General features: G+C 42.2%; 1 protein-coding gene across 8 annotated transcripts in view; it reads left to right on the top strand.

Annotated features, from left to right (window-relative positions):
• The window catches only part of ERBB4 (erb-b2 receptor tyrosine kinase 4), a 640,083-nt gene that overhangs the window by 438,191 nt on the left and 188,576 nt on the right, over window positions 1-13,316 (top strand). For all 8 annotated transcript variants that reach the window (XM_042783933.1, XM_042783931.1, XM_042783930.1 and 5 more), the window contains exon 5: window positions 12,028-12,093. In XM_042783933.1, the coding sequence (XP_042639867.1) occupies window positions 12,028-12,093 (66 nt within the window). The remainder of the gene's footprint in view (window positions 1-12,027; window positions 12,094-13,316) is intronic.

Here is a 13,316-nt window from a genome sequence, read left to right as displayed (position 1 = left end):
TCCGAACGTCCCCCCTTCCTCCTCCCTCCCCCAGCTCTAGATGCTGAGCATGACCCCACAGGGGCTGGGAGATCCCTGGGGTCAGTTGGGGTCAGCTGTCCCGGCTCTCTCAACCCCCCAAAAAACCTTGTGCCCCCCCCAGCCACTCGCTGCCGGGTTGAGAGGCAGAAAAGGCCTTGGCTGTGTGTAAGCGCTGCTCAGCCACAACTGAAACATCCCTGCTTATCAACAGTGCTTCCAGCACAAACCCAAACCATGGCCTCATACCAGCTACTATGGAAAAAATTAACTCTATCCCAGCCAGAACCAGCTAAATCAAATCCCCAGCCCTCAAGTACCAAGACACAGGTGAGATAACCGCATTTAGTCCAGTTACTGCTGAAAGATACTGTGTGCTTTTTCAAAGCACAAGGATTTTGCTCTACAGAAGGCCAGAGTAACAGCAGTATATTTATGTATGCTAGCGAAAAGAAAAGAGGGAAGTGACTAATTCATGCTTAAAGCCAACTTTCAGAATAGCTGGTGTATCATTTCTGGTGTACATCTAAATTGGAAACTACCTACGGAGAAAATGGCATTCTAGAAAGTATACCCTGAAGACATTTGCTATTGCAGTGTTTGTTAAATTATAACCTTTCATTGAGGTTATTACTTGAAGTTCAATTAACATTTTAAATGTATGTTTGGAGACCAGCGAATGGGGCCTCCACAGACAGGTGGTCTCCATACAGAATATGTTCCCTGCAGCCAGTGTCACCATGGCAAAGGCAGGAGGAGAAGCTGTTCTTTTCGATAAAAAGCCACAAATAACTAAACCATTTTGTGAAAGCTCCTTCCGTATGGAACACACTTCAAGGGCTTGCAGCATTGCATTTTAGCAACAGTTACGGTTTCATGGATATCTCAGTTGGAAAGAAAATTTATATCAGAGCTGAATATAGACAGCCAGAAAGTCCCACAACTGCCTTTTGTTTAGCATATGTGGAGGTTGCTTTTCCTACCATTAAGGAATCTCTAGCCAGGACAATTTATTTATTTACCTGAAATTGAAAGACAAATATAATAACAGAAGACGTTTATTTTAAAGAATAGTCTTTTCCAACCATATGTAACTGAAGATGGAGGAATACATGAAATCCAGTGATACAATGAAGTTGTTCTGCATTCGTATGGCAAGCTGAACTGCTTGAAGTTGCCTGTAATGTTTTTCCTCAACCCAGAACAGTGTGTTTTGAATAAAGGGAATCAGTTTAGTTTCCTAATAAATACCTTCAGCCAGCATTTTCAGAAGGGATTTGTCAATTGGTGAATGCCCTTGAAACAGATTTGAAAGGCAGGCAGACGTGGCATTTAATGGAAATACAATGCCTCTAACAGTTGAGTTTGCTGAATAAAAAGTAAGTAACAAACACAAGTATACCTAGCTAATACAAATAAATAACGCCGTGAGGGACAGAACTCCTTAGTCTGCCAGAGCCTAATCCAGGGACCTAGCAAGGGAACTGTTACAAGGTGGGGGATCTTTAGGAGTTGTGAACACAGAAAGGGAGGCACTGAGAAAGCCAGCATTAACAGTTTCTGAAGAACCTCTGATACGGGCATCTCTTTGCAGTGAAAAATATATTTTTCAAAAAGATAAACAAAAAGTATCCAGTCCCCAAACCAACTCCCTCCCTGCCCAAGTGCTGACCTGTTTTACTGAGTATTTTCCTTCTTTCTTACAGCAGCTACAGGGTGAAAGTCACTCACCAAGTGGCACAGGTTACCATGCTGATGTATAAAAATATTACAAAGTGGCACTAGTTCGATAGCTACAGAACTTAAGTAGTGCACCACATAGTAGCGTGTGGCAACTGTTGGTAAATGCTTATCTTTTAATGGCAACCTGTGTGTGTATAATGTATTACTGTGTACCACCTGTTTATAAACAGATTGGCGTTTAAGCAGTCTATTGCACAAGGGAGAGACTTTAGGTTTAAATGAAAGCATCCCTTTCCATTATAAGCAGCTTACTTTATCAAAACCACCAGTGTCTCCTGAAAGTAGGAAATAGACCCCAAATAGTCTGAATATTTAAAATATTCTAATTGAATGGTAATTGGCAGATTTGTAGTGAGTGGCTGGGTGGGTGGAATTGGTCTTTCACGGCAAGCTCCAGCTGCTCTAGCTAGCTGCCTCTGTAGAGCTGCTTAGGGAAAGAGGAAGAAAAGAAGGACTATAAAATCAGCCACTTAGTTGCACCCCTTGGTTCTTGAAGCTGCTGTGTGCCTCCCACCCTCCTGGAGTTGTCTGTTGTTAGATCTGCAAGACGCGTGTCCCAGCCACCAGCTCGGAGCGGGCTTGCTCGAGGACGGCGGGGGTGCAGTGTTGGGGCGATCCAGCCACTGTTGGGATGGGCTTCTCCCAACAGACTGCGATGTTGTTTGCATAAAACACAAACCCACCCCAAGCCTTTACTGCTATCATAGCTGCATTTTTTGTAAAGGATTTTGATACACATGCGTGTTTTGGCAGAAATTCTCAGAACTGTCACCTGTCCTGCTTTTGTGGACAGGCTGGCTAAAGAGCTCTGGCCACTGATCTGCTCAAACTCAGAGCTCTTTCGGGGGCTTCTCTCTGATCCCTTCACACCTCCTTGCAGGAAAGAGGAGGACAGTGCTGTGGCTTCAAATGAAGCTGAGTGACTAGAATGGGAAGTTTCTGTCTGCTAAGCAACAGACAAGATGACAGAAGTATCAAAGCAAAAAAGAAGATTGTATCTTATGCTTCTGCGGTCCCTCACACTTTTGTCCTTGTGTGTTGGATCTCCACATTCATATCTCCTTGGGCTAGTGTTCAAAGGAGCCGTCACATCTCAAAATCTTTCTGGTCCTTTTGTAGGAACTTGTAATTTACTTTCAAAAACTCATAGAAGCCACCATCAGTGAAGTGTTCTGGCATAGGGGAAACATTGGGAATATTTGCAGAATAACATACTTAATTCAGGGGTTTCAAGTAGTTTTATACAAATTGCTACATACAAAAACAACTTCATACTGAATTCATTGTATTACACCTACAAGGTAATCACAGAATGTCCAAAGCATCACCTCTGTGCAGATCACTGATAGCTGAAGATTATCCAGGAAATTGCAGTCTGAAATTTGTTTGTACGATTATTTTCATTGAATATTTGTGTATAGCAAACGCTGAATCTAAATATCAGAGTATATGCCCAAGCATTGTTTTCTAACAGAGAAAGGGCTTCTGTTGTCTACGTATCATTTTGTAATAATAAGTTTTGTTTCAAATAGCCAGAGACAGGTTTTGAATAAGCAATTACATTTGAATAACCATATTATTATACTTATCCGAAGTTTGTTTAAAACCAAACTCCAGATTTCATGGGAATGGGAAGTTCCTTTTTAGTATTTCTGTCTAGTTGAGTCAAAATTCACTTAAAACTTTAGCACACCTAACTGCGTGCAGCCAGACTCTAGGAATATTACATGGCATCAAGAAAAACTAAAATTAATTTTAAAAGCTACTTCAATTTTGACTTCTCATTTCCTTTCTTTGGCGTTATTGCTTTGTTTAAAAAATGAAAACCATATACACCTCTGTTCGAACTTTTACTCCTTTGGCAGCATTACAGGAACATTATTACAGGACATTATTTTGACTTATGTGGTGTTGACTGACTTGATCTGTTTGAGGGGTGGAGGAATTGATACTAAACAAGCACAAGAACACCCCTAGATTTGGCACTTACTTTTCAGTGTGTCTTTGAGTCTGTTGAGAACCTCCTTTGAAAAATCACCTCTAACAGTGTCCAAAAAAGAAACTCGTATCTGCATCCTTCAGTCCCCAGCCAAGATTATGCATTGGGCAATAAGTCTGCTGCTGCACCAAAGGACAGGTCTAATTGCTGAGCTCAGTAAAGTTGCTGCTGCTTGGCTTGCTTGTGTTTTTTAATTTCATGTGTTGTTACACCACAAACAGAAGCACCTGTTGCTGTGAGCCAGAATAAAAAGCACCTGGGCTGAGAGCTAATGGGCAGTTCCTGAGGGCAAGGAAGGGTGAGTGGTTTGCAGGGTTAGGCATCATAATGGCTGCTTCTTAGAGATGAAATGCATGCGCTTTTGGACACCCCTGTGCAGAGGAGGGAGCCTATTAAAATAGTACCTGCCAGGAGCAAACTGGGGGAAATGCTGAAATTAATATAAAGTCATAGAAGATGTTGGAATTTTATGGTCTCTGTCTGCTGGGAATCTGCAGTGCTGACTTGCCGGTTGCCTTCCCCTCACAGACCTGTCTTCTGCTCATGCTCAAATTTCTTTAGTAAGAAGGACTTCTCTCCTCTTTTATGAAATACCTTAGCAGCTTAGGAGTTCCCCAGGATGTAGGGGAGCAGGGTTTAGTTTCCTACCTTGCCTGAATGCATTCAAATCTGTACCTCCTATCTCCCACCTCCCGGTAGAAACTGCCCAGATTGATCTGAGTTTTGTATTCCTTCTGTTGAAATTCTGAGTATTAAGTAGTCATCAGGTAAGACACAGAAATACTCCTAGGGGCATGGATTGATATGTAGATGTACCCCTTCTCCAGTGATCATAACCACTGAGCTGTGGGGCTAAAGCCCAAGAGTGGTTGCGTGCTGTGTCCAGCTCTCTCCCTTCAGGGCCAGTGAGCCCACGTGTTGCTGGGAGAGCTGCCATCGATCGGCAGGGATGGCTGCCTGCTCTGTGCTCTCCCCATCCAAAGACCAGCCTGCAGACTGTTTCTTGGGTTGCTGTCCTGGGAGGCGAGAGCCTTCATCACAGTAAGCAAAGGGGAAAGAGGGATGTATAACCCCACATCCTAATTGAGTGTTAATGTCTACAGATGGTGGAACATCACCATCTCCTTCAGCGCAGAGGAAAGGGAAAATAAGAGCTACGCCTGTGTTTTGAAGGGGCCTGGGTAGGTTGCGATCTGTGTGCTTTGAGGATGGTCCGTATGAGGGAGGGTGTTTCATTTTGACCCCTCTTAGACAGGGAGCAAGCTGCTCTGCTGTTCAGGAACGGAGGTCCTGCTGCAAGTGTGTGAAGATAGGCAGTCATCTGTGGCTTACTGGAGGGGAATATATTTTTTTAACAATAATGGTTACAAGGAAGGACTCCTGAGGGCTTGTTGTTCTTGATGAGCCTGCCAAGCAGCAGGTATGACTTGACCTATTCTTTTAGACTTGCAGCTGTGTCTTCCCATTTGCTCAGGATCCTTGTGTGTGTATGTGTTCAGAAAGGCATTTGATGCTGATTGGAACTAATTCTCCACCACCATGGGGGGTATTCACTTACATTGCTCTGTGCTAACAGCTATAAGCAGTGATAATTAATAGCTCCTAATTGCTTAATCAGTGTAAAGTTTTAAACTATGTCATATCTAAAGGTTTTTATGTTGTGTGGATGACTAAACCCTCAATTAATGCATCGAGTCATACAGCCTTAGCAGTGCTGTCTGTTCCAGGCAGAGAAAAATAACCAGTGTCTTTATTACCCTCTTCAGGTCCCTTTCTGTAGTTGTTACTGTGGCCTGAAGACATTTTTCTGTAGCAGCTGAAGTAACATTACAGTGAACTTCCTATCAGCTCAGAGATGTCAGCGATAGATATGAATCCACCGGACTGAGCCCGTTTGGTGCTGCTGACATGATCTTCTTGACTTTCCATTTATTCCTTTACCTCTGGTGGCCAGTCTCTCTTAAAATCAAAACTGTCTGCCACCAGCATATCTAGCAATTCTCTTTAATTCTGCAGTTCTCAACAGATCCCTGTGTGCACACAAGGGTTGTCTCCATCCCACATTACTCAAGAAAATGCATCCCCCGTTGGTATTCATTTTTTTGTTTTCTTCGGTGCTAGTTCAGTTTTATCTCTATTCCCTCTCTCGGCTCTCCCTCGCACTGTCCCCGTATCTCTCCCTGTGTCTGTCTTTCAAGGCGTATCTCTTGGATTGTTTTCACTTCCCAGACCTATTTCCTATGCCAGTTTCTTTTCAGTCTGTGTCTCTTCTTATCTACTGAGAAAGATGAGGGGAGGATAGAGGTGTTGAATGGCAGAGCTGGAAGTCCCTATGGGAAGCGATCGTTAGCGGGGGTTTGCTTCCACTGTTATTGAGCCCCGGTGGTTCCCCTAGGCTGATGCACACACCTGGCAGTGAGGGGGTGAGCGCTGGGAGGCTTTGACTTATGGATGGTGGTAGCATCCAGAAAAGGGGCTGTGCTTTTCCTCACTGTAAGTCTTCATCATTGATGAACACTATGTGATTTTTCACTGTAAAGAGATCCTGTTAATATTTGTGCATGGAGGCTTCGCAGCAGAAGCGACCGTACAGATACCGTACAGAAAGGTCAGTTAAAGTATTGCCATTTACCACAATAAAAGTAACAATATCAGTGCAGGTACAGCTTGTTAAAGAAAAGCTTGAATTTTATGGGAATAATCCCATGTTGGAAAACTATTTGGTGATACATCCTGAGGAGAACTCATCTGACATCAGTGAAAGCAACATAGTTTGATAGCAGTAGAGGAATTGACCCATAGATTTCTGTATCCCATAATGCTTCTACAGAGAGGAAACAAGCACTAGCTATTTCTGTAAGACGCTTTCTTGTTTTACTCTCTTGCGACATGTGTTTCTCCTGCCATAAAAAAAGGAAATCCTGAAAAGTGTGAGTCTCTGTTAGGTAATTAACTTTCAAATCAGTAGAAGATATCTGAAGGCTAGCACAGGGCTGGTAGAAAATGCAAAATGATTTTTACTTAACAAAGAAGTGTGAATGAATGAATGTGTGACAATAGGAATAGTCAGACAAGGACACAGAAAGCATTACAGCCTGATAAAGGCGGAACAATCCATCACAACAATAGTATCTTTAATTCTTGTTAATACCGTGCTGTAGTGTTTGAATTATATTTTGATTTTTTTATCTCTTCATACATAAAACTAAGGAGCTTTAGCTGCCTAGAAAAACAGCATGCAAGCGTATTTAAACGTCCTGTTCCATCTAAGCAATGGAAAGAAGAGACTGAGGCTCTTACCACAGAGTATACCTGGAACTTCTTGGGCCTTAGGGCTAGTTATGTCTAAAAATATCTGTATGGCATCTCTAACATTTTTGCAGGAATGAATTTTTAGGTGAAGGATGAGTTTATAAATAGCTTACAGAATTTAATAAACGGTTTATAGGTGTTTTGATAGTTAATTATTTTAGATTGTTAGATAAGTAAAAAGGCTGCTTATAACCATGGCTTGTAACCATCAAAGCCACATTATTTTGGCTGCGTTTATTCACACTTCAGTATCAGTATGTTGCAGATATGCTAACATTTGGTAATGATTTATTAACCTGATAGAAACCATCTGTAAACGCAAGCTTTGTGCAGAGCGAGACCATTGCTTCTCTTATTTCTGCTTTCCTTCTCCTACTGAGAGAGGTCTGCTCGAGGCAGCTGGCAGAACTGATGGGGAAGAAGCAGTGTTTCTTCTGTGTACTACACTGAGCTTAGAGCTAAGAGGAGGACTTCATTTTTCTTGTCTTGTCAGTAACTTAATCCTTGGTGGTATTACTGTTCCTGAAATAATCATGTCAGTGTGGAGCCTAAGGAAAGCCCTTCTCAATTTTCAGGAAAGCACAAGGATGAAGTAACCTTGGGCTTTCCCAAGCAAGTCAGCAAATGTTTTCTGCTGGTGACTTTCCCTGGCTGGGAGAGCAGAAACATCTCCTGCAAATAAAACTCTATCCTGGAAATTAAAACAATGATGTGCTGCACCAGAGTCCACAGTGAAGATCTGCTGTGGTAGTACTGGCCAAGGGAAGTCAAGCTCAGGAGATGAGCCATTGGTTTTCTGCGTAGAATTTGCCAAAGCAAAATTAATTCTCATGTTCCAGTGGGAATCTGTCCTTTCTAAACTTAGATTTCCTAACAAACCCTGTAAAAATTAGATAAGCCTCCTTTTAACTCCTTCCTTCTTCCTCTGCAATCTAATGAACAAAATGTCAGTGGGTGTGCAAAACAAGGCCACTCTTCATAAGCAGAAACATACTCTAGCATCACAGCTGTAATGGGGCAGGAGACTTTTCCAGGTTCTTCCTTTCCTTATCTCACTTAGAAAAGAAAAATGGTTTTTCTTATGTGTCTTCACTAATATGCAAGAATTAATTGAATGGGCGAGGTAGTGCTTACAAGGTAAAGACCTGCAGAATTTTTTTTTTTTTTGTCAAATTCCATCTAATTCTTTAATTACTCTTTGATTGTAATAAGAATGTATGTGATGAGTTGTTACAAATGGGCTGTTTTACTGCCGCTGAGTGTTCCTAGGTCCCACCTATTGCCACCGGGACTTTAGGACACTCAGTGTCTTTTGATGCCAAGGACCAGGGGAGGAAATCATAGGAGGGAGTTCTACCTCCACTCTCTGCTGCTTCAAAACAGAAGGAAGAACGTGCCTACAGTTTCATGGTTTGCCATTTCTTCATTAGTTATTTCTTTTAGCCCTTACTGCTGTATGTTGGAGGGGTTTAGCATATTTTAGAGACACGAGGAATAACAGGAGTAATTTATTTTATGCCACAAATTGTTTGATAATTTTTTCTCAACTCTTTTGGCTCACTACAATCTAAAAATCCTAAGAAATATATACAGAAAGATCTGTGAGAAGCAGTATAATTATTTCAGGGACCTTGTCAGTCTTAGGACCAATAGATTTATTATCGTTTAAGCCTGACATACAAATCTAATCATGAGACCTGTTCCTCACATGAATGCTCCTTATGCACTTACTACTTATGTTGACTTCCATGGCACTATACTTGTGTTAGATTTACAGAGCTGATCTTTAATGGGTAGCGATCTGTCCTTATTACAGTGGGGGAAAACTGAGTTATGTGACAGCAGAATCCGGACCAGTTCATACTGAAAGCAAAGAAAGTTATTTTTCTTTTTATACAAACAAACCAATATAGACACACTATTTGGAGGGAGGGTTTGGTTTTGTTTTGTTTTGTTTTTAGTTCTCAGTATATTTGACCTTCAAAAGGACATGTAACAGTACAATTCAGAGGTGTGCTGCCTACAAGTTCTGCTCCTTGTTGTGTTTGTGCAGCTGAGAAAAGTGAAAACAATAAAACAGACACTCTGAGTTCCCAATGAGAAAAAAGGAAACCGGCAGCCTTTTCTTGCTTTGTTGTTAAATATCTCTATTTAAATGCAAATGATCATCTGACACCGCCAAAGTCATGTACAAGGAAGCAGGCATACAAGTTTAAAAATTTTTTAAAATGATTTTTGAAGAAGCTGGATTGCTTTTATTTCCAGGAGAAGTAAAGGTGGCTGAATACATTTTTGGTTGTGTACCGAGGATCAGCTCAGCACCTAGGAGTTTCAAATATGAAGATTTCTGTTTGAAGTCTAGCTTTTGCAGAAGAGTGGGCAGACTCTCTAGTTAGAGATCTCTTGGAGGATGTCTGAAGCTTCTTCTGTTATCTCACTGCCCATATTGCAGTGGAGGCCCCAGTGCATACATTATATTTTGGAAGGGGCTAGAATCCAGGGACAGGAAGGGGAAGAAGCAGCTGAACTGTTGCCTTATTCTGCCTCGGGAATATGTGGTTACAAGTGATCCGTGCGGTGCTTTATACTGCATCTAGCTCCAAGGCTTCTGGCTTCCTCCCTAAGCTCCAGACCCCTTAAGCTAGACAGGCATGAGATTTGACCACAAGGAAGGATTGGGCATAGAATAGAGTCTTGCAAGAGGAGGCTCTGTTGGCCATGGTTGTTGTTCCTCCCGAGCTGCCCCAAGCAAGGATGCTCTGGCTCAGGTGAGGACCAAGCAAAGCAAGTGGTGGAAAGGTTGTCTGAATGTGCATCCAGGGCCATACCCTTTCTCCTTCCCACTTCCTCTGTTGGCCAGGGATCACCAGTTTATAAAACCCACTTCCTGGGGATCTTTTTTATTCAGCTGACTGAGCACCAAAATCAACAAACCAACTATATCTTATTGAGCCCTCTCTGTTAAATTTCTTCCTTTAATTTGTTGTTTACCTCACCTTCTTTTCAAACTTCTATTCTTGTAAATCAATATGGATGTATTTGCTTTCTGCACAGGGTTCCAGTAGTCTCTTAATAATCATAATAATCATTATTACTGATTAAAGTTGCATTATTCATGCCAGATGGAGTCCCCTCCCTGTCAGTCAGAATGAGTTTGCATTATGTAGTTATAGTACATTTGTGATCTAAATAAACAGATGGCAGAATGTGACAGCAAATGATGTGCTGGTGATGTCAGCAACAACGCTAACCAAGTACAATTGCTTTAAATGAACATGAATGCAACAAGGAGCTGGTGGTTTTAACAAGGTAGTTGGCATCCAGTGTGGTAATTACCATACAGCACCATCAATAACACCATGAATGCGGTGCGAGCGCTGAGGGAAGAACGCTAGCTTTGAAGAAGTAGTGGCAGAAAGTCCAACTTTACAAGACTGCTACAGTGGGTTTGCTCAGCTGTACAGTGTCTCATACGTATAAGCACACCACTAGCAGAGGAGCGGTGTTTTCTCTTGGGGCGAGCCAACCTTAGCCGAGAGACATTTTGCATTTTCTCCAACGCCATCTCCCATCAGGGTGTGTGGGAAGTATTTGGTTTAGTGTAATGGAGCAGTGTTATCAGCAGCTGCTGTTAATACAGGATTGAAAGGTAGACTTCTGGATCAGGTTCAAAGGGGAGATTTTCTTAATAGAATCTCAGCAGTATTCAGTGATGGATAAAAGTTTAATCAAAGACGAGGTTAGGTTCCTGTGGTCAAAAGAGCAGCAATAAGTACTGTGCACAATGTTTACGTCGGGTTTCTCAGTTCATCCCTTCAGGTCTGGCTGGGTCTAAAGGACTTGGCTGCCTACACCTCAGGCACTGCCACACCTGGGTTTTGGCAGGGGCTCAGGGTGCAGTAGGGCAGGATCTCCAGCTGTGCTCTGGGAGCATTCGGCATTCAGGAGGGAGAAGCACTGAGCAGGAGGGTGACGGCTCTGGCCACGTCAGGATGGGAGCTGTACCCAGGACTGGTGTGGGACTGTCCGAGTGTTTTCTCGAATAATGTAAAATGCATCCAGAGGAGAATGTGCCAGTTCCTCTGCCTGTTTTCTGTTTCCTCACACAGTGGTCAGCATTTAGCCATGAAACGGAAGACGTGAACTCAACTCCCTATTCAGTCCAAGGGCGTTTCAGTCACCAATTACTAGGTAGTTTATAAAAGCTACCATTGCTAACTCTTCCTCTTCCATCTGTATTTTACAATGAAAGCACCTGCAGTTCCTTTTCTCAAGGGACTAAACCTGACAGCATGTGGAATAATGTAGAACATCACCTCTAGGTTTTGAAGGAACATGAGGTTCCTTCAGAAGCACAACCCCAGGCAACTTGAGAGCCAGCAACCAGAAAAGGAAAGGTCCTGTGAGCTTAACTGTTGCTGGGGTTAAGTGGTTGCACAGGGCACATTTCCTTCAGCATGCCATTGGACATGAAGACTATGCAAGCTTTTGGGGGAGAGGGATGGCTTTTAATCCAAGTCATTGACTGTGTCACCCCACTGTTCAGATGAAATTGGACATGAGATAGAAAGACACGTATCCTCTCTAGCACAGCCATCTCTTCTCCTGTGGAGAAGATGTAGGGAGCAATAGGAGTAGCACTGGGTGATGAAATTGCCGATCAGTCCTCCAGACTTGTTAGTCTTTTTTTGTTTTAAATTGTCCCAATCATTATACATAGCAGAGAGATATTTAGGATATAAAGCACTTGGATAAGTAGTCATATTTCATATATGTTTGGCGCCAATTCTGGCTATTTATCTGGGCCTTTTTTACAGGCAGTGTGTTTCAACCTTGGTAAAGCATAAAAGCCCTCCAAAGACAAGATGGACCCTCCTCTTCAGAAGCAGCTGGATGTTGAAGAAATGGAAGGAAGCCACATTTCTAATGTCTCTCTCTTTCTGTCTGTGCTGCAGGTGGTCGATGCCACAAATCCTGCACAGGCCGATGCTGGGGACCCACAGAGAATCACTGCCAGACCTGTAAGTATGCGAGACTCGGAGAAACAGTGGACTAAAGAATTATGGAACAGGGGTACTATTTCTTTTTAACTGTGAAGGGATACTACAAATTCCGGTTTTAGTATAATTCTAAAATGCTTGAATTTTTTTCTGTATGTTTTTACCAAGAGATGATCTGCTTTTTTTCTGCCCATGTGAATTTATGTTTTTCTTTCCTCCCTGCTGCTTTCTAAAAATGCTTAAGATAACTTGAATTTTCAGTTCTTGGCAGCAACATGGAGCATGGCTTCTGAAAATATTGATGGTTATTTTGGAATACACTGAAATTAATACTGCAGGAATAGAAAAAACTACAAGGTATATTTGGAGATCTTTAATGATGGCCTGATGCTGCAAAGTTCCTAATGCCAAAATACTCTTTTAATTTCAGTGGGAGCCTGTGAATATTATCCTGCAGAATTGTTCTCTTTGTAATAACTTCAGAATGTATTTGAGTTGTACTGGAAGAAAGAATAATATTTTTTGTGAAGGAATTAGTAAGTGAAGTGTTTTTCACAGTCTGTCTGTCCTCTTGAATTTAGAGAGCATTAATATGAATAAAAAAGGGACTATATTGAGAGAGTTTCTTCTGTGTGTGCTCTCAGCTCCTTCATGTAGGCACTAAAGAGCTAGAAGTGCCATCACAATATTAGCAAATATAAAAGAGGAGAAAATTGAGAGCTGTCTTTTCCTACAAGTTTTTTTCTTTTTACCCCCTTACGGGAATAGAGCTATCCTCTACATTTCTTTTCTTTGAAATTTAGGAGGGTAGAAGTTGGTTGCATTTACTGGAGTCACTCTTCCTGGGCAATGAACTGGTTGCTGATATCTCCCCCAGAGGGCACTGCTCTAACCTGTGCTTGTTTCCTTGGCTGAGTTGTAGATAGGAGGAAGGGATTGTGATAAATTAACCACTATCAACTGAGCACACCAACTAACTCTCTCAGCTGATGATAGCCCAATGTCATCTGTCTTTATGGTTGGGAATATTACGAACAGTGCAACAATGCCTTTTTTTTTTTTTTTTTTGACTACTTGGAGCAAGAGATAAGAGGACGTTAGAAATGGCAGACAGGCTGACATGAACATTTTATGGCTGAGCCCAAGCAGGAGATCGAAGGCAACCTCCTGTCGGTGGCGAAGCAAGGGGCACAGGCGATGGAGCTGCACACCTGCAGAGACTCTGCACTGCACCAGGCACTGCT

Source organism: Tyto alba, unplaced genomic scaffold (genome assembly GCF_018691265.1).
Source record: "Tyto alba isolate M040663 unplaced genomic scaffold, T.alba_DEE_v4.0 Super-Scaffold_7, whole genome shotgun sequence".
Lineage (NCBI taxonomy): Eukaryota > Metazoa > Chordata > Aves > Strigiformes > Tytonidae > Tyto > Tyto alba.
Note: the sequence above shows the minus strand (reverse complement) of the source record. Positions and strands in the feature narration are given on the sequence as shown.